Source organism: Rhineura floridana, chromosome 5 (assembly GCF_030035675.1).
Source record: "Rhineura floridana isolate rRhiFlo1 chromosome 5, rRhiFlo1.hap2, whole genome shotgun sequence".
Classification (NCBI taxonomy): Eukaryota; Metazoa; Chordata; class Lepidosauria; order Squamata; family Rhineuridae; genus Rhineura; species Rhineura floridana.
Genome location: NC_084484.1, coordinates 154197277 through 154221888, shown reverse-complemented (window position 1 = coordinate 154221888; position 24612 = coordinate 154197277). Strand labels below are relative to the sequence as shown.

Genomic DNA, 24612 nt, shown 5'->3' with positions numbered 1-24612 from the left:
GCTGAGCAGGCCCTAGCCAGCTGGGGAGGACTAGCTTCAGAGGGAAGCAATGGGAAACCCCCTCTGAATACCGCTTACCATGAAAACCCCTATTCATAGGGTCGCCATAAGTCAGGATTGACTTAAAGGCAGTCCATTTCCATAAGAAATGGAAAAGTCAAGTTTTTTCCTCTTCTGGGAAGCACCCCCCCCAAAAAAAGAGAGCGAGAGGGAGCTGATTTTTCATGGTTAGGAAAAAGAACAACTGGGAAAGAAGCAGACTATTCCAGTTGTCTAACTCTGGCACTACACAGCCAAAGCCCTTAAGGAGAATGACAACCCATGTGACAGCATACCTCCCACAAATCACTAACAGGAGTGCCCTGGGAAAATAATTCACTGTGACCTGTCAATCAAAAGAAAAGCTACCTGTCCCTCTCAGCATCTTGGTTTTCTCAAAAACGCAAAGTAGGGCAAAAAGTCAAGCATTTTTAGGAAAAAGAAAAACAAAGCAACAGATCTACTTCGATGCACCTTGTTGATGGCATGCTTTGACTTGGGGGTGGTGGGGAAAACACCAAATCACTCCAATTCACCTCTTTATTTGGGGTACTCACAGCGGCAATGCATAGGCCTTCGAGTTTTTGGCATGCCTGGAGAACAACTGGAAGATTTAAGGGCTTGATTATGGCTGCAGAGGTGGCTACCCTGTGGCACTTCAGATGTTGTTAAATGACAACTCCCAACTTCCTTGACCATTGGCCATGCTGGCTGGCTGTGGCTAGGGGCAGTTGGAGCCCAACATCTGGAGAGACACAGCTTTGCTGTCCCTCCCTTGTACAGAGACATGCTTACACTCCTCCTTACTCCTTGCATGCTATGATGTTGTTTCAATCCCAGCTGGTTGTTAAGAACTTTGAATTGAAGAGTAAGTGCCCAAGTTTACTCTTCCCTCCCACTCTCTTTTCCTTGTGCATGCATTTTAGAATGTAAGCCCCTCTTTCTCATCAGATGGAGAGGCTGTGGAGGTGCTGAATCACTGTTTGGGAATGGTAAAGGACTGCATGACGTTTAAAAACTGGGACTCAATTCAGTCAAAAACAAAGGTATTGCTGGCAGGTGGTTTAGCCACTGAGCGGTACTCAAATCTATTCCATACGGGGCTGTACAGAGGTAGTCATGGTACCTTCCAGGTACCAACTCGCACCAGCCCCAGTCACCATGGCCAAAACTGGTCAGGGATGACGGGAGATGTAGTCTCTCTACTCCACGAGGGCTACCCTTGCCCTAAAGGATCAGGGCTGCAGCCTGGGAGCGCTTGTTGAGGCAACACGCTCCTCAGATGCTCAAGGCGCCAGCGGCCCAAAGCAATTTTTGTCAGCTTCAATTGTGCTGCTAACTTCCAGTATGGACTTTTGCACTGCACTACACTGCACGGCCAGTAAAAACAGAACATAAATATATAAACCAATATGCGGGAAAAGAACCGAAGTTTTTGATTGAAAGGCAGGCGTCCTGCCCAAAAGAAGAAATGCAGTGCGCAGACGCGAATGCCGCTTTCCTTTCCACGCAGGACCCGCAGCGCTCTCACCGCCCCGCCCCTCTCTATACTTTTTATGGACGAAACAGCAAAACTTCGATGACGCAGTGCCCTGGGAAGGCGTGGGCTGGACGGCGCGCGAGAAGGGAGAAAAGATGCCTGAGGGGGCGGGGCCCTAACGCCACCACGTGGTGTAGCGCAGCTCCAGCATGGCGGGAGAAGGGTTTGCCGCTGAACAGGAAGATGCTGCAGCCGCCTTTGTGGCCGACCCCCTCCGGCACAAGCTTGGCGGGCCGAGCTGCAACCGCCGCCGGCCTCCTCCGTACCGGGAGAAGAGATACATTTGCTCCTTCCCAGACTGCGACGCGACTTTCAACAAGAGCTGGAAGCTGGAAGCCCACCTTTGCCTGCACACGGGAGAGGTTAGCTGGGCGGGGCCCTGGCGGGTGGCTAGGAAGCGTCCATTGGGCGAGAACGCGCTCTCAAGACGACCAACCAATCGGCGGCTGTGCTTAGGGAGTGGGCAGGAGTGGAATTCTGGGGCGCCGGAGTGGGATCACCGCGGTTCCCATTGGAGTTTGGTCACCCTGACGTAGCTAGTCATCACGATGTGGCTCGTCATTGGCTGTCAGAGATGACTCGCTTGTTCGGGAACTCCCATTGGACATGATGCGTTTGAGAATCGAGGCGGCTTCTTTTGCGGGGTGGCAGCTGGGTGGTTTGTAAGGCTGCGGTCCTGTGCGGCCCTTTACGACAGGTGTAACTCCCCATGAAATCGGTGGGGTTACATTCTGAGTAGACGCGAACGGGAGTCTCTCCAGCATAGCTTGATTAAGGCTGCAATCCAGTACACACTTACCTGGGAGTAAGTCCTATTGAACCCAGTGGAGCTTACTTCTGAGTAGATATGTATTGGATTGTAGCTTTAAGCTGGGAGACCGGATATGAGCAATACAAAATTTTATTTATTTATTTAATATCCCGCCCTTCCTCCCAGAAGGAGCCCAGGGAAAATAAACAGGGAATATTGTGGGAGCAATTGAGTTAATTTAAAGGCTACTTTATTTATTTGCTTTTCAGGCTGACTTCACAAAGCGGTTTCAATATGATTTCTACAACGATAAGCACTGACTTGTCTTTAAAACGTTACAATGAAATGAAAAAGACAAGGTGTTTGTTTAAAAGAAGCTGTGACTGCTTCTCCCCTCCCCTCAGGGCAAGATGGTTCTTTAGAGGCTGCAATATGAGCTTAAGTATACTCTGCTAGAAGATGTGTAAGCAACTTAACTTTCACCCATGGCTTAAGCCATGAGTTGCTTCTGTTTTCCTCTGGCAGGGCTCATATGCTTTAAATGTGCAAGGTATGCACAAATTCACCAGGTGATAGTATTTTTCATTAATGCAGGAGTGCATACATCATCATAAAAACACTATATGGACTGAAATTGCCAGGGCAACAGGATTGTCATTTAAAAACATAGGCCAGTTGAAAAGGATAGCAATATAAATCCCAACAAATCCAAAATCCCAGAGCGTCTATCACTAAAATGTAGTAAGAACGCAGTAGCCAGTTGGGGATGGAGCGACTCCCTTATGAGGAAAGGTTGCAGCATTTGGGGCTTTTTAGTTTAGAGAAAAGGCGGGTCAGAGGAGACATGATAGAAGTGTATAAAATTATGCATGGCATTGAGAAAGTGGATAGAGAAAAGTTCTTCTCCCTCTCATAATACTAGAACTCGTGGACATTCAAAGAAGCTGAATGTTGGAAGATTCAAGACAGACAAAAGGAAGTACTTCTTTACTCAGTGCATAGTTAAACTATGGAATTTGCTCCCACAAGACGCAGTAACGGCCACCAGCTTGGATGGCTTTAAAAGAAGATTAGACAAATTCATGGAGGAGAGGGCTATCAATGGCTACTAGCCATGATGGCTGTGCTGTGCCACCCTAGTCAGAGGCAGCATGCTTCTGAAAACCAGTTGCCGGAAGCCTCAGGAGGGGAGAGTGTTCTTGCACTCGGGTCCTGCTTGCGGGCTTCCCCCAGGCACCTGGTTGGCCACTGTGAGAACAGGATGCTGGACTAGATGGGCCACTGGCCTGATCCAGCAGGCTCTTCTTATGTTCTTATGTTATGTCACAAAATAGGGGGGCAGCCTCCCTCCTGAACATTTTTGCTGCCTCCACAGGGCTGGTAGCACCATAGGGCTGCTGCTGACCCAGCGGTCTCTATCTCCCCTTGGTGCCCAGAATAAATGGGGAGTGCACCAGCCCGGAAGGCATGGTGCACTTATTTTGCTGTTGGCATTCTCCTTGTTTATGCTGGGCACCAAGTAGGGGGGGCTTTCCTCCTGGAATGTGCAGGCAGTGAAGGGACAGTGCTAGTGCCCCCCCACTGCACTCACTGCATTAATGCTGGGTGCTGAGAAAAAGTGTCCCCCTTTTTGGTGCCCATATAAAAAGGTTCCTCGGGCTATTTGAGTAGTGCATTCTTGCATCACTATGCAAGGGTGTAATTGTTTGGGGTCTTGGAGTGTCTTAGACCCCTTACTTTTTTGGGAGCAGGGTCCCTATGTCTGTAGCATCCTAAAAGCCAATCAGCTTGAAAGGGGAGTGTGTTAGCCACTGAGAAGAATCATCTAACATGCTTCCTTGTCCTTTCCTGCTAATTGGAGCCATCTCTGTCACTTGAGGCTCAGGTAGCCTCGGTGGCACGGAGTGCCTTCTACCAGCTTCGGTTGGTGGCCCAACTACGTCCTTATCTGGACAGGGATAACCTGGCTTCAGTTGTCCATGCTCTGGTAACCTCCAAATTAGATTACTGCAACGCACTCTACGTGGGGTGCCTTTGAAGACGGTTCGGAAACTGCAGCTTGTGCAAAATGCAGCGGCCAGATTGGTAACAGGGACCGGACAGTCTGAACATATAAAACCGATTCTGGCCTGCTTGCACTGGCTGCCTGTATGTTTCCGAGCTTGATTCAAGGTGCTGGTTTTGACCTATAAAGCCTTACACGATTCCTCTATTTTTCTACTGTCGACTCCTTCATAAATGGCAAATGTATATTAACTAGTAATAACAAATTTACTGTAGTAAAATGGTAGCACAAGGCATTTCATCACCACCGTGTGAATCATCAGGCTAGATTGATAGAACATAAAATATATTTATTTGATTAAAATTTCTGAACAAGAAAACTTTCCTAAATTCCTATGAAAGTTTTTATTTTGAAGTCAGAGTCAGTACATTTCTACTGACTCCGACTCCACCGAAAATTACTTCCGACTCCACAACTCCGACTCCACAGCCCTGATTCTAACTGCTGCAGGGGGGGAAACTGGTCACAGACAGTGACTGACAGTGGACTTTCTATGAGGAAAGTAGTAGACTGTAGTCTTACAACTTTGGGAAAAGATGAGAAAGAGAGTAGAGGGGAAATGGACATGTGAGCTAGGGAGCCAAGTAAGCAGAAGGGTCAAGAGAGTGAGCTGGTTTGCATGATGCGCTGAACCAAACTGATCCTTGTTGCTGCCATGCTAAGCCAAGGTTTGCGCAAATCAGGTTAGAGAGTGTGTGCACCTTATTTTTCTAAAGGTCTCTAGTCAATGTTTTTCAAGTGATGTCCCACTGCTTTGTCTTTAAGCTTTTATAAATATTTGAATAAAAATGTCTATATAACATTTAAACCCAGAAATCTGACTGCTGGGGGAAAATGCAGAAAAAACAGGGAGAAAAAACAGGGAAAAAAGACTTCAATAATTTTCCTCTTCATATATTTCAGGTCAAACACTTGTGGTGTATTGGACAAAAAGTTAACACTGGGTACTTCTTTAAAGCTTTGCTTACTAAATACAAGTAAAATAAATATGCTAAATTAGATCATGTCTTAGGCATCAGAAAATTTGAGAAAATTTCTGGAGAATTTTCCATTAAAAAAAAATTAAACCCACTTCACTAAGTATTCTGTGTGCAAGAGCAGATCTTACATGCCTAACTACTTTCATGAAAGAAGATGAGTAAAGCAAGTAAATTTATTTTACAAATCAACTGTCTCTTTATCAGCGGCCATTCGTTTGCAGTTATGAAGACTGTGGTAAAGGCTTCACTAGAATCTTCCATCTTAAGCGTCACGTTCTTAGGCACACTGGAGAAAAACCATTTGTGTAAGTATACTACTGGTGGAGGTGGGAAGGGGCTGGAATCAACAAAAATCCCAACAGATTTTAAGACCAAATTCTGCAGTTCATAAATTGTGTGTTTGCTGTCATAGGAACAGAGTTGGGTGAAGATGACAATTGTATGCTTGTGCAACTAGTAGGATCAAAATATTTAGTTGATTGATTGGTTGATTAAAAGCATCGGCCTTGTGAATGAAACAGGGAATATGAAATGATTAAAAAAAAACAGTAGAGAACTGGAGCATACTATATTGTAGTTGGAAACCAGTTTCTGTTTTCAGTTGGGGTGGACATCCTTTTTTCTGTGGAGGGCTGCATTCTCTGTGGGGCAATCTGTCCAGGGCTGTGAGCAGGGCCAAGAGGCAGTGGGGACAGAGACTAAGATAAGCCTCTCCCTTTTCTCTCTCCTGCTGATAATCCACTTTTCTCTCTTCTGAACACCTCCTTTCCCCCGCTTTTTCTCTCAGGCCAATGGGTAGCTTGCGGGAGGGACAAATTGCTTTTGTCAGATGTCTGAAATGATCACTTGCAGAGGGTCTTAAAATTAGGCTGGGGACCACAGTTTGCCCATCTATGTCTTTTATTACTTTTACTGTGATCCTTTATTGCACGCTTATTTTAACTGTAATACATTAGAAAAACAATTGGAAGAAAAGCCCCATATTGGCTAAAAAGGTGCACTAGTGTCTTTATTTTTTAAGTTAAATACTTTATAAAAGCTATATATGATGGACATATTCTTAAAAGACATTCCTTCTTCACTTTCTCACCAGAGGGAATGATTCTTCTAATTTAGTGCCTGCTGCAGCATATACCTGCAGCCTGTAAGAACAAAGAAAGTATTCCTTTTTCATTAATACCCATTGTTTTAGTCATATGCAGGTATAAGCATCTCTACCCAGTTAAATAAAGTTGTATGATGATTTGACTGAGATTTCTTTAATTAGGCGATTGTTCTGGCAACTAATTGCACCTGCTCATATTTTTCATCCTTGTTATTGAGAACATACATTTATGTATTTGTAGGTGCACAGTGGAAGGCTGCAATAAAAAATTTATAACAAAAGCAAACTTGAAAAAACATGTTGGCCGCCGACATTTACAGAGGAAATACATAGTAAGTGGCCCCCTTCCTTTTATTTTGGCAAAGCCTATTTTGGCATTAGTACATATTAATAATAATACAAATATACAGTGCCTTGCAAAAGTAATCAGACCTCTGACTAATGCTCTCACATTACTGAATTACAAATAGTACATTGTAATTTTGTTCTGTATGATACTTTATTTTGTAACACTGAAACTCAAAATCAATTATTGTAAAGTGACATTGGTTTTATGTTGGGAAATGTTTGTAAGAAACATAAAAAACTGAAACATGTTGCTTGTATAAGTATTCAACCTCCACACTGTGGAAGCTCCCAGTTTACACAGATGAAAGAAACTGCCCTATCGAGGATACAATTACCTTACCATCGGCCTCCACCTCTGAACCCATTACAGTTGCTGTCACATTGTCAGGATAAAAGCCCCACTGTTGAGGGATCATTGGACAGGCTATGGATCAGAAGGAAAATGAAGACCAAAGAGCATTCTATAGAAGTGAGAGATTTATTTATTTATTACGTTTCTATCCCGCCTTTCTTTTCGTGATTGAAACCCAAGGTGGCTTACATATGGTTCCCAGGTGGTCTCCCATCCAGGCACTGACCATACCTGACCCTGCTTAGCTTCGGCAAGGTGCTGGCCTCATGAGCCTTCAGACCATAGTCTGGGATAATGGAATACAATTGCATAGATTAGGAAAAGGGTACAAAATAATATCCAAGTGTTCGGATATCCCAGTGAGCGCAGTTGGATCAATAATCAGGAAGTGGAAACTGTATCACGCCACCCAGGCACTGCCAAGAAAAGGCGGTCCCTCAAAACTCGTACAAGAAGGAGACTTGTGAAAAAAGCCACAGAGAGGCCAACAATCACTTTGATGGTGCTAAAGAGTTCAGTGGCTGGGAGTGGAGTAATGGTGCACCAATCAACTATATCAAGAGCTCTGCATAACACTGGTCTGTATGGGAGGGTGGCAAGAAAAAAGCCGTTACTTAAAAAGTACCATCTGAAAGCACATCTGGAGTTTGCCAGAAAACATGAGAGTGCCCCAGCTGCGATGTGGGAAAAGGTTTCTTGGTCAGATGAGACCAAGATAGAGCTTTTTGGCCAAAACTCAAAGCACTATATATATAACACTGCTCATGCCTCAAGACACACCATTCCTACAGTGAAGTATGGTGGTGGCAGGATCATGCTGTGGGGATGCTTCTCATCAGCAGGGACTGATCATCTTGTTAAAATGGGAGAAAGAATGGATGGAACAAAGTACAAGGAAATACCGCAAGAGAACCTGCTTCAGTCCACTAAAAAACTGAAACTTGGGAGGAAATTCCCTTTCCAGCAGGACAATGATCCCAAGCACAAGGCTAAAGCAGCATTGGAATGGCTCAAGAACAAAAAGGTGAATGTCCTACAGTGGCCCAGTCAAGGTTCTGATCTCAATCCCACTGAGAATCTGTGGCGCTCTTTGAACATTGCGGTCCACAAGCGATGTCCAAGCAACTTGAACAACCTGGAACGATTCTGTCAAGAAGAATGGGCTAAAATCGCTCGGACACTGTGTGCAAAGCTGATACATACCTAAAGCTGTTATTGCAACGAAAGGTGGCTCTCCCAAATATTAATGGGGGGGGGGTTGAATACTTATACAAGCAACATGTTTCAGTTTTCTGTGCTTCTTACAAACATTTCCCAACGTAAAACCAATGTCACCTTGTGTTTTTAAATCTGTATATTTGTTTTTAATGTTTTTAATTGCTGTAAACTGCCCAGAGAGCTTCGGCTATGGGGCGGTATACAAATGCAATAAATAAATAAATAAATAATTGATTTTGAGTTTCAGTGTTTAAAAAAAAAATCATAAAAAATGAAATTACAGTGTACCATTTGTAATCCAGTAATATGAGAGCATTGGTCAGGGGTCTGAGTACTTTTGTAAGGCACTGTAGATTAATAGTAAAAAAATAATCCTCTGCTCAGTGGTGGGAAATAGTTCAATGCTCTTGCTTGATTTATCAAATGTTTTGACGTGGTTAACGCTTACCTTGTGCATCTAGGCTGTTATCCAGCAGTGCAGTCTAATATGCATGCACGTGGCCAGCCTTCCCTATTGACAGCTATGGTGGGGGGAAATGCCTTATTTGTTTGCCAAAGTACAGTTTGCTTGCAGCGAACAGTGGGAGCCCAATCTGTGCAAGGACTCATTCCACAGCTTTGGTGCATGCTGTGTGCACATTCCATGCCAGTGTGTACTACTGAAAGGTCCTGGATTCTTTCCTTGATCTTTGAGCAAGATGTGAAATGCAACATATACTAATATATTACTGTGGATTGTATTTAATGGTAACTAACTTGGTTTTCCCAAACAGTGTGACTTTGAAAAATGTGGGAAGTCCTTTAAAAAACACCAGCAGTTAAAAATCCATCAGTCTCAACACACAGGTGAACGGCTCTTCAAGTAAGTGAATGTTCTTGTTTTTGCACAAAAATAAGTATGAAGACTTTCAGGGTGCTTATAGGCTGCAATTATAAATGGTTGCCCTGAAGAAGTTAATGTTTTTACTTACCAGAGCCCTAAGGCTATGTATGCCATTTCACAATATGTGTAGCAGAAAATATCAAGAGTAGTATTACACTTCTAGCTTCTTAGTGTGCAAATTGGTACTTTTATATAAAAGCACTAGACTTTACTGCAGTAGCCTTTGTATTTGGACAGGTATCTTTTCATATACATCTCAATCATTGTTCCATCCCTTCTCCTCCACTGTTGGACCAAACCTGACTTTTTCCAATTCCTAGCTGTTCTACAGATGTGTCTCAGCAAGTCCCCAACCGCTTAGGAAAAAACACCTGATAGTTTAGGACCGCAGAGCCAGCATTTAGTACTATTTTTTCTTCCCTAAAAAACAAAGGCATCGTTTCCAAAGCTTTGCCTTGTCACATGGGAAATCACACTTGGAATCAGACTTCCCCTTCCCTGCTGTGCCTGTTAACATTGTCAAAGGCTCTCCTATTAATCCTTCTGATGGTGTTGATTGACGTAACGTTTGAGAGGCAAGGGGACAGTCTGCTTGCACAATCAAATTGGATGTGGCTTTAATTTGGATGTGGCTTGCAAAAATCAATATATTACACAAATACAATTCAGTAAATTATTTATTTATTTGTTAAATTCATATCCTGCCCTTCCTCCCAGAAGAAGCTCAGTGTAAATGACATAAAAACGCAGAACTCGGCATTAAACAGTACTGAAAGCCGCATAAAAAAAGACAAGCATAAAACTAATATAAAAACCAGCCCAAAAAAGAGAGAGCATATACTTGAAATTAAAAAGGCTGGAAGAATAAAAAGGGTTCACTTGACACCTACGTTATGGTATTTTCAGTGCTGGGTGAGCCTCTCTGGGGAAGGCATTCCACAAGGATGCCATCTTGTAAAAGGCCCTATCCTTTTGCTTATGAAGCTGCTAGGCATCAGACACTCACACTGTGCAAATAAAACTAAAACCATTTTGTTTTGTGAACTGCAGTTCAAAGGTTAAGACTGGGAGATGTCACCTAAAAATGTGGCACAAAACCCCCCAAAACAAAGGCTTGAACGTCCAACTAGAACATTCTTCTCTGAGAAGAGTTTTTAAAAGATCATTTGAGCATCATGTTGATTTCGGGTGGGTAAGTGATGGAACTAAAGGGAAAGTCCACTTTCAGTTACAAGAGGGCTTGTTTCACGATTCATAAGCTCTGCTTTTTATGAGTGTTAAGTATTGTGTGCTTTTGTTTTCACCACATAAGATGTAGTCATGAAGGATGCAAAATGGACTTCTCTACACCCACCCATCTGAAACGTCATGAGAAGATCCACGAAGGTAATTACTTTTCTTGGTTCAGCTGTGCCAAAATAGTAAAGCACAGAAGGTTGGCATTTTCATAAAAGCAGTATGTTGAGTGGTATACAAGTAGACCCACAATACGAGTGTTTTTTAAACATTTGAGTTTATTTATTTATTTATTAAATTTCTGTACCGCCCCATAGCCGAAGCTCTCTGGGCAGTTCACAACAAATAAGCAAAACATCAAAATACAATTAAAACCAATATTAAACAATTTAAACACATTAAAATACCAATATACTAGCATACTAAATAGTGGAATGTAATAGGATGTTAAATGTTAAAATGCTTAAAATGCCTGGGAGAAGAGGAATGTTTTAACCTGGCGCCGGAAAGATAATAATGTTGGCGCCAGGCGTGCCTCAGCAGGGAGATCGTTCCATAATTCGGGGGCCACCACTGTGAAAGCCCTTTTTCTTGTTACCATCCTCCGAGCTTCCCTCTGTGTAGGTACCCGGACGAGGGCCTTCGATGTTGCTAGATGGAAGAGTATTATATGCCATTCTAGCTTTACATGTTGAACTTCAAATATAAGGGTCAAAATTAGGAATTACACAAGTAGATCTGTTGATTTTAAGTTGGATTGACATCAGTGAGTGTGGGCACTTTCAACAGCAAAAATGTGTAAGGGGCAAGAGTGTGTTAAAAGTATTTCTGAGCTTACATTATGGAAGTATACGCCGTTTTTCCCTTTTAACATTACTGACTTTCATGATGGTACTCATCTTAAAGGTTTGTAAAAAGCCTCTTGCCCAGTGACCCATGCTTAGTTAGCATTGTCTTGAGGAATAGTATACAAGTCACTTTTAAAAGCAGGTGTGCTTGTCCTTGCTGTACCAGGAACTTGGTTGCAAACTGAGATAATTTACTCTCTCTGTAGACAGCAGGATCTGGACAGAATGGGGAGGAGGGATGCTCTACAGGAGGTACAAAGGTCCTCTGGCTGTTGCTGGACCACAGCTTGTATCCTATTAAGCATTGCCTGATTCCTTATCCTCCACCTTGATCGCTGGAGTCTTCTGGTGTGGCACGCCAGAACAGGGTTTGCCACATGCCCGAGGTTCGGCTGGCTTTGACCAGGGGCCGAGCTGTTAGTGTGGCAGGCCCTGCCCTGTGGAACTCCTTGCCAGTAGAGGTTTGGCAGGAGTAATCCCTGGTTGCTTTTAGACATCTTCTAAAAATTATATTCAGACTGGCCTTACAAACTTGAGATTTTTTGCCAACTAGATTTTACTGATGTTTTACATTTTTATTATTTTTACTGTGGTTTTAAAGTGATAGTTTGTATGAAAGTGCACTTGATAAATATTTAAATATGTAAATCCTTGCCCATTGGCCATGCTGGCTGGGGCTGATGGGAGCTTGAGTCCAACAGTATCTGGAAGGCCACAAGCTCCCCATCCCTCTCCTATATCTTGTGACCATGCATTTATTTTTTAAGCTTGTTTAAATTTCATTTTAGTTTTTCTTAACAGGCTATGCATGCAAAAAAGATGGCTGTTTGTTTGTTGGAAAAACATGGTCAGAACTTCTGAAACACAGCAGACACAGTCATGTTGGTAAGTCTTAAAACAAGTACACAGTGATTACCGTCAAAGAAAACTAATGTTGAAAGTCCATTATATATTTTTAAAAGAATCACATCCATTTCTACTAATTATCTGTTCTTGCCTCTTTGTTTGGTTTGTAGCAATACAATATGCTGTGTGTGCCATGAGTGTTAGATGTGCATTTGTAAGCATGGATATATTGTACACTTGCATAGCTCTCTTCAGAAATTAAAAGCATGCCCTGCATATTCTTGGTAATCTTGTAACAACTCTCATGTAGGTCAGTATTATCCCAGGTTTTCCACATGGTGGGATTTGAAATGTGGAGATAGTAGCTTGCTTAAGCCACTAAGTGAGTTCATTGCAGTGGTGAGATTTGAACCAGGCACTACTTGCTTCACAGCTTAAGACTCTTTGCCACTGCACTACACTAGCTCTCATATGTAGGGTGCAAGGAGTGTGTGCGTGTATATCTGATGGCCAGGAATATAAAGTAGAAAGCTGCTGAACAACAGTGGGGAACCTCTTGCCTGCAGGTTAGGTCTGCCAGGCTGCCCAGTTTAGCCCATGTGGCTGCTCTTGGCCAGCTAAACCTACCTGCTACTTACCTAACATCATGTGACAGATAGGGGGACCTTTGGCCCACCAGATGTTGCGGAACTACAACTCTCATTATCCTTGGTTATGCTTGCTGGGGTTGATGGGAATTGTAGTTCTGCAACTTCTGGAGGATCAAAGGTTCCCCACGCTTGTCATAAATGTCAGCTGCAGGACAGGTAAAGCTGCATCTGTCAAAGAACAGTCTGGAATACACTTGCATTCCTGATTGTTCCTTTTGCAGGAAGGCTTACGTTCAGCAGCATTTAAATTCAGCAATGAATGCAAGCTTTGTTGCTTTCCAGCAGGATCAGGTGACTGATGGGTGGATGGACCCACCCACCCATCAGATGTAGTCCACAGAGGGTTGCCTATTTTTTGATTCAGCTTGCAAGACAAAACCATCTCTGCTGTAGAAGGTGGCTATGAAAGCTTTCTGGATGTAGAGGCGCTACCCTGGTATTCTGTTACGCTACTGAAAATAGCAGGCACATAAATATTTATTCACCTTGAGAAAAACTAGAAGGGTCACTGCTAAATTGTTTGGAAACTCTTCTCTTATAGCTCCATTACGTTTTTTTCATTTCTCTCGTCTCCAGAGCCAGTAATCTGCAGCGTGTGTGCCAAAACATTTAGCCGCAAAGATTACCTCAAACGCCACCAGAAAATTCACGCCACAGACAGAGAAGTACTTAAATGTCCAAGGGAGGGCTGTGGCAGAACATACACGACGGTGTTCAATCTTCAAAGCCATATTGCCTCATTTCACGAGGAGAAAAAATCTTTCACTTGTGACCACCCTGGCTGTGGGAAAGTCTTTGCAATGAAAGTGGGTGTTTTTACATTAACCTTAAAATACACATTCTTCCTCCTCCTCTTTGGTTGAACTTAGGTTTATATATACATGTAACTCTTGTTCTTTACAGCAAAGTCTTGTAAGGCATGGTGTTGTACACGACCCTGACAAGAGAAAGGTGAATTCAAAAGTAAGTCAAACTTTTCAGCTCTCTCCCCCTTCAGCTTTAGGAATGGACAAAGTATCTGTGAACCCATTTTGAATTGCAGGGGCTTTGTGGGGGATGTGACAGGTTTATCACTGTTTAATTTAAGATATTTAATTTCCTTTCATCAAAAGATCCCATGCTGATGTACAAAGGTATGAATGCAACTACTATTCATACAACACATAAAAGCCAAGAGCAACGGTTATCACTATACAGCAAAATAAGAGGCAGACTATAAACACTGGGCAAAATTCCAACTAACATGCGAATAGGAAGGTCTTAGCCTGACATTGAAAAATGAGTGTCACTGCCAGATGTACCATTATTTTTTTTGGGGGGGGGGGGGAGCATTCCAAAGTTGGGTTCTACCACCTATGTGAATATGTAAAGTAGGATCTCTGCTAAAAGTGCTTGGAGAAGAGCCTCTACAGAAGATCTTAAGATGGTCGTGCAGAACCTTTGGCCCATGGGCCTAATTAGGCCCACAAGGCCATTTTGCCCAAGCCATATCCACTTGCCCTGCACCTAATGCCTGTCTGTCTATATATATGACATGATGTCAGGTGTGGTGCAGCTGAGGCAAAAAAGGGGTTTCCAGGGACTGTCAATCAGCAGTATCTGCAATGGCCTGTGCAAAATCCCGTGCATGGTGTTTTGCAAGCCCCAACTATAAGCTGGTTGGTGCCTTTTCCCTTTTGGTTTGATTTCAAACCATGGTGGCAAAAACAGATTGCCCATCATGATTTCCTTGGGGGTGGGGGAGATGAGAATCTGGCCCACTGGCCAGATCCATTTCTGCATCCCTGCCTTAAGACATGGCCAGGATGGCATGGGAAGAGGCACTCCCAAGCAATTGCCAACATAAGGAGCTGGTAGGACCTATGAAGGTCCACAGAGTTAAGCAAGCTTAGCTTCATGCCATGGTGTGGACGGTAGGAGACTTGACAATGAATTACTCACCTGGAGTGATATCTGAAACTGATTTGTGGGGGCAGCATAAAGTTTCAACAAAAATTCAACTGAAATTTCGTATGAAAGGTTGCCTGACTCTGAAAACCCAGTTTCAGCAAAACCTGAAGTGCAGTTTGGCGCTTCTGCTTCTGATGAAACAGAACTGGGGAAAACCAATGGTTTTGATGGGACTACTGAAATTACTCAGTGGTGGTAATCTGAATACGCATAGAAGGGTTTTGAGCAATGGTGACGCTTTTGATGGCTTTTCTATAAAGTTTAGGAACCTAGTGATCTACATTAGTTTTCCCTAACCTGGTGTCCTCCACGTTGTTGGACTACAACTCCCATCATCCCTGACCACTGGCCATGCTGGCTGGGCCTCATAAATGTTGGACTACCAGGCTGGGAAAGGCTGGTCTACAATGATGGAACTAGTCTATCAAACAAAGTCTTACTACTAACCATTTCTTTCTTAGGTGCTGGTTAATACCTCACAATGGCTGGTAAATGGGACCATTGGGAAATACTTTAAATGAAATCTCAATCGGAGCTTAGTGCATGTGCACAGGGAAGGGGCCAGTGTATATTTGAGAGATGGTGTTCCAAGTTGCCTGGAAAGACCTTGAAGGTGCAGCTGCCTCCCTGTGGGGATCTGATGATAGGTGCTAGATCTCTTGGCTTGTAGGTGTGCCTGCCATTTGTCTCCAGTTATGCCCTACTCCTGTATTTAAATATCAAAGCACAACACAAAAATATTATCCTGAGATAAAGCCTGCTGAAATGGGCTGACAGAAACCTGGTCTCCTGACCCAACCATTCTGTCCTGAAAAGTCTCTCGGGGGGTGAGGAATCTTGAAGGGGATGAGACTGGATGGAGACAACTTCTGTGAGCAAGATCTCTGCTTGTGGAAGATGCCTACACCCAATTTTCAAAGATCCCCCACCATGCCACAGTCAACCCCTTTTAAAAAAAGGCTCCCCAAACCCTCAGGAGATTCTTTTCCCTCCTCACCCTAGCAGCCCGCCTGACCTCCCTGAAAAGAAAGATTTGCTTCTGCCTGTTTCTTTGATGGCACGTATCTCTGGATCCAACCCTCCAGTGTTCTGAAACTTGTCACCATTCAGAGGAAACTAGAGCATGCAACAATAGTACTTTATACCAGCATTTCCCACAAGTTAGCGGCCAAGATCACCAATCACAAAACTTACAAATATTATTTTTAAAGCTTTCTTGTTTATATTGTCGGCCGCTTCCTTCAATCCCAGATTCATACGTTGTTGAATATTTCCTTTTCTAAGGCTAAAAAGCCACGTCCTAAGCGGAGTTTGGCCTCGCGTCTCAGTGGATTCATCCCACCTAAAGCACAGCGAAGAAATGTATCCTTGGTAGATGAGACTTTGACTGCACTTGCAATGAGCTCCACGCTGCCTACTGTGGAAACACTTTCCCTTGACTAGAGTTTTGGATGAACATACACAATAGCTTTATGAAGTGGCCACTATTGGCAAGTTTATGAGAACTGTACAAAAAATGGGAGAGACATTGAAGCAAATTCAGTTTTGTGTGTTTAAAACGAAATCACTGCTTGAGGGTTTCTGATTCAGTACTGTCCTTTTCATTATCCTTATGATCTTTTTCGTTCTTGTATCCACTTATTTCTCTGTCTGACATGTGTCTTATCACACATGTGCTCCTTCCTTCTTTGACAATGCGGGGCTCGGAGAGGTAAGTCGCTTTCTCAGGCATTGTATCCAAAATCTGACCAAATAATGCTAGCTGAAAATGAGAAGACAGCTTGGTGTTAGGAATGTATTGTTTGTCTTTTTAGGTTCAGTGAAAGAATTTGACTGAAATCTGACAAATCAGGCCTAGGATGATGATGTTGTAGAAACTTCTACTAAATTAATGTACGTTGAACCCTTGAGGATGGCAAGCTGAAATTCAAACAGTTTTAAGGTTTTGACTGGGGCCCCATCTGCACTATGCATTTAAAGTAGTATCATACCACTTTAAACAGTCAAAAATCCTGGGAACTGCAGTTTGTGAAGGGTGCTGAGAGTTGTTTGGAGACCCCTTCCCCTGCCACGAAACTACAATTCCCAGAGTTCCCTGGGAAGTGGGATTGATTGTTAAACCCCTCTGGGAATTGTGAGAGGAATAGGGGTTTCTTAAAAACTCACCACCCTTCACAAATTATGCTTCCCAGAATTCTTTGGGGGAAGTCATCACTGTTTAAAGTGTTATGATACTGGCTTACATGTATAGTGCAGATGGTGCCTAGGGCGGTCATCTAGAGGTGGCTGCATTTAGTCAAGCATTGGTATCGTGTGCCTTAATTCAGTCCTCTGGGCAGCATCTTGATTGGGGTTGGAGACTTGCCTATCCCCCATTGTAATATTCTCATTTTTCTTGCAAGTCCTATTTGCTACAGATACCACTTCATACCCCTATTTTCCTCATTTGATTGGCAACTGGGGGAAGCAAGTAGTATCCTCAGCTGGCTTTGGCCCAGACATCTCCAGCTCCTAGTATCTCAAGTGTTTAGAGATGTCAAAATTAGTTTTATGTTAAACTGATTTTAACAGGGCGCATAAAATTGTAGGCAAAGTTAAAACCAAATAACAGCGTATATTCCACTGGAATATATGGCATTAGGCACACTTTAAAGCAGGAATGGGGAACCCGTGCCCCTCCAAATGTATTGCAAACTACAACTCCTATCGTCCTTGACCTTTGGCTAAGCTACCCCGGGCTGAGGGCCACTAGGAGTCACAAGAACATCTAGAGGGCTTCAGATTTTCCATGCCCACTTTAAACCAAAATACCTCACTCGAGGGCAAAAGGAAACTAGTTATTTGTAATGTTAAAGTATCTAGCAAAACAAGATGCCTCAAACTGATCTCTACTGTTGACTGAAATGAAGTGACACTAAAGGGCTCTTCATAATACTACCCATCTTGAATTGTGAGAGATCCTACTTTAAAACTTTTGTTTCAACTTACCATCTTTTCTGACCCCTCACTAACATTCTTCTGGCGCACTGTAATCCTGACGTGATGCTTCTTGTCAATCCATTGCTGAATTTGTTTTATTTTTGCATCTAAATCATGCTGCGCAATAGCTGTAGAAAACGTTAATTCCTTCTGTTGAACAGGGCCTGCGAAAATAATAAGCAAAGGGTTTGCAAGCTTCGTATTAAAGCAGCTCCATTCCAGACTAGTTCAGTTTTAAATATGTGTTGCATGAAGCAAGATTACTAGAAAAGTACGCAGATATATTCTCCTTGCTCCTGAGTCTTTTTTAAAAAAAAATATGGCTAATAAACAGATATGCTTTTATTCTTTTCAGAGCATGTGATGTGAGGTTTCAAATCTATGCTCAAGCGACAAGGAAGCTCCTTTTGTAGTCTAAGAATTGTGCCCTTTGCCAAGTGCCCTCTGGTTATGAAGAAACATGCTGGAACCAAGGAGATGCAGTAAATACTCCTGGTATTTACTTGAATTGATTGCCACTATTACTTCCCAATATCAGGCCTATTTTGTCATAGAACGGAAGGGATACACACCTATCCATGTTCACTGAGAGTCACAGCAGCTTCCATTGTAGTCTCATAGGCTGTTGTTCATCTCTGACTGGAGCAGAGAAACATTTCAAGCACTCCCTTTTGCTTTTATATCTCTGTGTTTGTAGCCTGAGCTGTCTTGCAGAAGCCACTATTTTAATTATTCTGTAAAGATTAAAACTACAGAGCTACAACACCATGCCCTCAGCCAGAACTGCACCCCCCCTTTCTCTCTCTTGATAGACATCTTTCACAGGCTGGATGTTAATGTTAACATGGAAGTTCCCTGCATAGTGAAACATGGTTAGGTTCAGTAAAACTATTTGGTGACCTTGGCAACTTTGTGCAACCGCACAGGCCTCCAAGTGATGGGTCATGGTTCAACCTAGAAGCGGTACCACTAGTAGTCCCACCAATATTATTACACACACACCCCAAAAAAAAGAAAAAGAAGGGACTGGTGAGAGAAACTCGTAGCATGCAGTAAAAAGTTGTGGATTCTGTCCTACGCAATTGTTCACGTCAAATCCCACGTCTGAAAGAGCTGGTGCCTGCTGTTCTAATGGGCTAATGTAGCCAGTGGTCATTTTTAATTTACATTATTAGTGAAGGTGAGTACAGAACCTGGAAGAGGTGGGTCGTTCTTTGCCAGAAGGGACCATGTTGTGCTGTGCTTGGGGTTTGTAGCATACAGTGGGTAGGGGGAAAAGCCAGACTAAGGCATCCAGTTAATGGAACTCCCATCCAAGCCAGTAGCTGTGGCATAACACTCTGATTTATCCTGTTATATAGCTTGCACTGAATGAGTTATGTTTATGCATTTAGAGCATAATAGCTTGGTAAGCATCCTCTTTTGTAAATGCATAAACACAACTGATTTGCCTTTTTGAGAGGTTCTTAATAGCCACTCTTTGGCTTCGGTCTGATGAAGTAATGCTCTGACTGCCAACATCATGAACTAGTGATTACCACAAAGCTTTTCAATAAGTCAGAACGCATCCTTATTTGTATTTAATGAATATTGTTAAGCTATAGGAGGCACTACTGTGTACCAACACAGGCAATGGCACCTCTGTGAGAGGGCAGTTACTATTGAAAATTAAGCTATTTAGATAAAAATAGAGATATGGATGGGATTTCATTTGGGCTAATCAGCTGGGTTGGCTACAAGTTCTTACTTGATAGGCCGGCTATTGGGTAAGAATGGTAGAAAATCAACTTAATTTTTTGGAGTTTCCAGCCTTTGTGATTTATTAGGGCTTGTGCTGCATTCACACATTCTTCAAAATGTTTCAACTACAGCCAGTGATTATTACAGTTATATGGCTCTCTGTTCCCTGTAGACTGAAGCACCAGTGCATAGTCTCTGCTTCCCCAAGATGGGTAGCAGATCAGTCCAGACTGGGTGTGGTCTGCAGGTCTCCCCTGCTAAAATACTTCTATGTAGAATAGGGATAGAGAACCTATGGTCCTGCAGATGATGTTGGCCTACCACTCTCATCAGCCTCACCTAGTATGACTGATGGGGGTGAGGTGGGTTCAGCAGCACATAGAAAGCCACAGGTTCCCCAAAGCTGATGTACCTGTTCAGAAGACAAAGAACTAAGGCTGTATTAGGCTGGGAGTATAAAGGCCAGAAGGTGTTGAGAAGAAGTTAAATTACTGAAATGAGGTATATAAGGTGCAGACATTATTAATAGTGAAAAATGAGTGTCTAACAGAGAATATTGACAAAATCTCATTCCTAAGCTGTTTCAACACAAATGGCCATATCTGGAAAAACAAACTAGGAGGTTGAGTGATCAAGTACAAGTGTCCAGAGCTATTTGTCTTAAAGCTATACACTAATGCAACTCAAAATTCTATCACCTAAATTATGAAAAGCTATATGTGCAGGTTATGATAACGAACTATGTAGGTCATAAAAACCTTGTAGCTACTGATGGTTCTGGAAAAACCTACGTAGCCTCTCCCTTCCACAACTGTGAACTAAAGCAGTCAGACATGAGAGCCAGAAATCTGCATTTAAAGAACTCAGATTATTGTGCTATCCTGAGATGAAGTCCTAGAACAGATGCAGATGTCCACTACTGAGATAACAATCCTAAGCAGGCATTTAGAGACTAGCTTTTTAAAACATAAACTAGATTTGTCACCAGATTTAGTAGTCGTCATTTTTTAAACAGAGAGAGAAACAAAGGAATAGAACCTATCCAATTTTTGAAAGAAGCGCTTTCAGAATTACAGACTCTGGAAGTGCCATACATACCATTTTTGGAGCTGGCTTTCTGCTTCTCTCTAAGTTTAATGCGCTCTTCGTGAATCTGCTGCCCGGTCATGAGTCTGTACACTGGAGGGTCTGCATTCTCCACCAGCAGAACAAGCCTCACCCCCCTTTCATCCATGATTCGAATTGCATCTGCCCTGTGGATGGTTCCCTGGTTCTCCCCATTTTCATCAATCAGCTGAATAATCCGATGGGGGATTTTCCTCCCAACGCTTTCAACCTTTTTTTTGGCTTGGGGGATTCTTTCCTTTCCTGTTAGTTTCTCCTTGGCATCTTCATTTGTACAGAATGCTTGGATAGGGACAGGGAGAAGTCCTTTTTTAGCATGAACTCTCATCCAAGTCCAAGAGACCGTTGTGGTTGTCACCGGTTGCATCAAGAAACTGGCAAAATGCCTAGTGATGTGGTTTACTTCATTCCTTCTGGCCTGATCCAATAGTTTCTTTAGGCATAAGGCAGCCATTCTTGATAGAGTGGGGAAAAAGGTTTACAAAAAACACCCAGAAACCTGAAAATAATAATTTTAAAAACACAGAAGTGAAAATTATTACAAGAAAACTACCAAAGTTGCTTGCTTTAGCTTTCAAAGTGTTCGTTCCCAAGTATTTGTAAAATTATTTTAATGTGTGTTCATTCTTTTGAACTGATGTTTTCACAAATGTATAGGAAAGGATAATAAACCTTTGCAGTAAACCTTGAGCAAGGAAGGCATGTCAAATTCTTCCTTGCATTTAAAAGAAAATGTGAGAATTGTTGCAATTTTTATTGAACACATGGAACCAAAAACTGAGTCCTTTGTTGTTTAAAAAAATTATCAGACCACCCAGCTTTGTTCCTCTGTCACATTTGAAATAGGTGCCTATTCTGAACCAGTGCCTAGACGCAGTAATGGGCATCCTTGTCACTGATAGCCCAGGTGGCCGAAGTGGCCAAGAGTGCCTTTTACCATCTTTGGCTGGTGCATTAGTTGCACCATCTGTTATCTTTTCAGCGCCTACTGAAGACCTTCCACTTTCAGCAAGCCTTTTAAGTAGAGACCTTATCTCAGTCTGTGTTGGAATTGCTATGTAAGATGTTTTTAAAGCTTTTTTAAAAAGTTGTTTTGAAAAGTGTTTTGTTTTAATATATTTTAAAGTCTGTGTTTAAGATGTTTTAGAGTGTTTCTAGTGTTTTGTTTGCTGCCCTGGGCTCCTTCTGGGAGGAAGGGTGGGATATAAATTTAATAAATAAACTAAGTAAATAAAATAATAAATAAACCATTTCTGGACAGAAATAGACTGACCACTGTGAGTCATGTATTGGTAACCTCCAAACAGAACTTCTGTAACATGCTCTATGTGGGGCATGCAGAGTGGGAGAAGGGGGTTCTGTTGTGCAAGCATAAATCCTTGGTCTACCAGAATGAGTGTATTGTATACTGCCCAATGCCTTTATCATTTTTTTCATCGTTTTCAAGTCACCTTTCCAAATCCTCACACGTCTACATTTTGCCAGAAATTTTCCAGTGAAAGGGGAAGGGGCATTACCCAAATATTTTCATGCTAGGTTTAATGTTGTATTGATTAATTTTTATGATGTAACCTGCCCTGGGATTTGTTTGGTAACAAAGAGCAGGATAGAAATGAATGAATGAATAAACCCGATTCATAAAGCAATTAATCCGTTGGAGAGAATGAACAGGAACACACACTTCCCTTAAAGCTTCTGCCACTGAGGTCATCCAGGGAAATTCTTATAAAATGCTTTACAACAGGATGTTTGCTCCATAGCTTTGCTTTACTGCAGTGGTGGGGAATCTGTGGCCCTCCACAGGTGGTTGGACTACAAGTCCCGTCATCCTAGACCATTGACCATGATGGCTGGGGCCATTAGGAGTTGGAACCCAACAACAGAGGGACATTAAAGAGAGTGTAACGTGTAAAAATGAGTGTAACTTATCATAGCAATTAGTGGTGTCACACACCCCTGCTTTCTGTTAACTTAAAACTTAAGTTATATGGGCAACAATTCTATGTGGAATTATCTGAGAGCCTCTGCAGGCTTGTAAATAAGTCTAATTTTTTTTGTGTGGAATTATTTCCCTGCTATCCCTTGTCAAGTCAATACAGAAGCTATTTTTGCTCTCCGTAAGTGATGATTTACAAGTTAATGCAGGCACAAGGGCAAAGGATCATTGCATACAGGATGCCCCAGGTTTAATCCCCAGCATCTCCAGATAGGCCTGGAAGAAACCCAGGTCCAAAATCTTGGGAAAGTGGCTGCCAGCCAGGGTAGTGATACAAAGCTAGATGGACCAATGGTCTGACTCTGTATAAAACAGCTTTCTAAGAATTTAGAATGCACTTCCCTCTGCTATAAGTGAACCATCATCAATTTTACTTTAGACATCTTATAAAGATGTATCTTTTTGTGCATGCCAAGATCGGGCCCTGTCCCACTAGATTTTTGTATGGTGTTTTTGTCTGTGGTTTTTATATTATATTGCTTTACAGTGTTTTTATGTTGATTTGTACTGTTGTACACTGCTTAGATTTTTTTTTAATATTAAGAGGCTTAGAAATGTTGATAAAGACACCCTCTATGCTTTCATAGAGATCTAATTATTAATCCCACCTCATTGCACTGGGGCATTCTTCCAACTCTGCATTTGCAAGAGCAACATAATTTGTGAAACGGTAACCTACAGATACTAGGCGGGATTTTCAGTGAAGGGAATTAGCATACGACACCCTATGCAAATCTGCATATATGTGGCGGGTGTGGGGTAGAAACTCGACCGGTGCGCTGCTTCATAAAATTGACTAGCAACGCAGAATGTTTTGCATTTCATACACACAAGGGTGCTGGATTTTTTTCACAGAGAGAAGCTCCGGGGGCTGGAAGCCCTGTCTCAAAAACCTACACACATTGGGCTTGTTTAGGATTCAGGCACTCTGCACACTCTCAGAAACTCCCTCTTCTTGTGCTCTGCCGTTTGGAGTGAGGGCTGAACCTCAAGATCTGCCTTCAACCTCTTGAAGGCACGAACAACCCCCATCAGAAGTAGATCCGTCAGACGGCAGCCTGCCAAGGGGAGAGGGACCTTTCACGCCAGGGACTTGCAGCTGGTCTAGCAGCCTCGGCAGGGCGCGCCCCTCAGCTTACCTGTGCGATTCCCCTGGGATCGTAAGCAGTCCCACCGCCGAGGAACTTGGAAGAGAAACAAAATCGCCCGTCCGAGAGGAAGAGGAAGGGCTTGCGGAGGAAGCGGGGCGGGGACAAGCCTGCCGATCTTTCTGAGCGTGTCTGTCTGGCTGAATACAGTACTGGAAAGGGAGGGTGCCTGGAACGGATTGGGCGATGCGCTTGTAGGTCGTGAGGACGGTGTTCCGATCCGTGCGCTGCTTTATAGCGTGTACGGCTGGGGAAGGGTGCAACTGACGAGTGTGCTTCTTGCGGCGTTAAATTACTAAATAAAAGCGCAGGTGTTGGGGAGGGGGAGCGAGGTTTGGTAGTGCAACGCGCCCAGGAGGACAGAGAATATTCTTGAAATGTCGCTTTCTCCTACGTCAGGAGAGTGAGGAATCTTGGACGCGTGTTGCTGAACTACAACTCCCATCAGCCCTAGCAAGCATGGTCAATAGCCGGGGATGATGGGAGTTGTAGACCAAACTATGTGGGGAGACCCGGGTAGAACCGACTTGGTGCTCTCCCGATCGTGGGGGGACTCCACCGAAGTATTGACCACGGTGCCTAGGACAGATGCGAGGTGGACTCGAGAAGATTGGGGGGGGCGTTTCACTGAGGCATGGGCCTGGGTATACAGGTGAAGAAGAGGGTTCCTGCATCTGTAATAGGTAAATCAGTTTGCAGCATAGTGGACTCCCCGAGGCTGCCACTGTTTTTCTGGAGGGATTCAAACATACACCAGAAATTTAGGTGTGTGCAATTAAAAGTGGTCACATCCACACCATATATTTAAAGCAC

The 24612-nt window shown here is 43.0% G+C and overlaps 2 protein-coding genes across 3 annotated transcripts; one reads left to right on the top strand and one right to left on the bottom strand.

The window, feature by feature from the left end:
• The first annotated feature begins 1612 nt into the window (after positions 1 to 1612).
• GTF3A (general transcription factor IIIA) lies at positions 1613 to 18135 on the top strand. 2 transcript variants are annotated; one of them, XM_061628511.1, is made up of 10 exons: positions 1613 to 1941; positions 5580 to 5680; positions 6722 to 6812; positions 9172 to 9260; positions 10594 to 10667; positions 12167 to 12250; positions 13438 to 13667; positions 13765 to 13824; positions 16096 to 16173; positions 17540 to 18135. In XM_061628511.1, exons 1-10 carry the CDS (start codon positions 1729 to 1731, stop codon positions 17561 to 17563), a joined length of 1044 nt encoding a protein of 347 aa, XP_061484495.1. In that variant the 5' UTR covers positions 1613 to 1728; the 3' UTR covers positions 17564 to 18135. The 2 variants fall into 2 exon arrangements, with proteins under 2 accessions (XP_061484495.1, XP_061484494.1); XM_061628510.1 differs by having other exon boundaries at positions 16096 to 18135.
• Positions 16011 to 24070, bottom strand: MTIF3 (mitochondrial translational initiation factor 3). The gene is made up of 4 exons (XM_061628512.1): positions 23791 to 24070; positions 20629 to 21154; positions 17800 to 17954; positions 16011 to 16573 (listed from the first exon to the last, which is right to left on the bottom strand). Exons 2-4 carry the CDS (start codon positions 21107 to 21109, stop codon positions 16376 to 16378), a joined length of 834 nt encoding a protein of 277 aa, XP_061484496.1. The 5' UTR covers positions 21110 to 21154; positions 23791 to 24070; the 3' UTR covers positions 16011 to 16375.
• Positions 24071 to 24612: the final 542 nt, after the last annotated feature.

Excerpts from the sequence above, each read along its gene's own strand:
- GTF3A (XM_061628510.1), top strand. The coding sequence starts at position 1,729 with ATGGCGGGAGAAGGGTTTGCCGCTGAACAGGAAGATGCTGCAGCCGCC. Across the intron at positions 6,813-9,171 it reads ATTTACAGAGGAAATACATA|TGTGACTTTGAAAAATGTGG; the intron begins GTAAGTGGCCCC and ends TTTCCCAAACAG. Across the intron at positions 13,668-13,764 it reads GGAAAGTCTTTGCAATGAAA|CAAAGTCTTGTAAGGCATGG; the intron begins GTGGGTGTTTTT and ends TGTTCTTTACAG.
- MTIF3 (XM_061628512.1), bottom strand. The coding sequence starts at position 21,109 with ATGGCTGCCTTATGCCTAAAGAAACTATTGGATCAGGCCAGAAGGAAT. Across the intron at positions 17,955-20,628 it reads GAAAGCCAGCTCCAAAAATG|GCCCTGTTCAACAGAAGGAA; the intron begins GTATGTATGGCA and ends TTATTTTCGCAG. Across the intron at positions 16,574-17,799 it reads GTGAGGGGTCAGAAAAGATG|CTAGCATTATTTGGTCAGAT; the intron begins GTAAGTTGAAAC and ends TCTCATTTTCAG.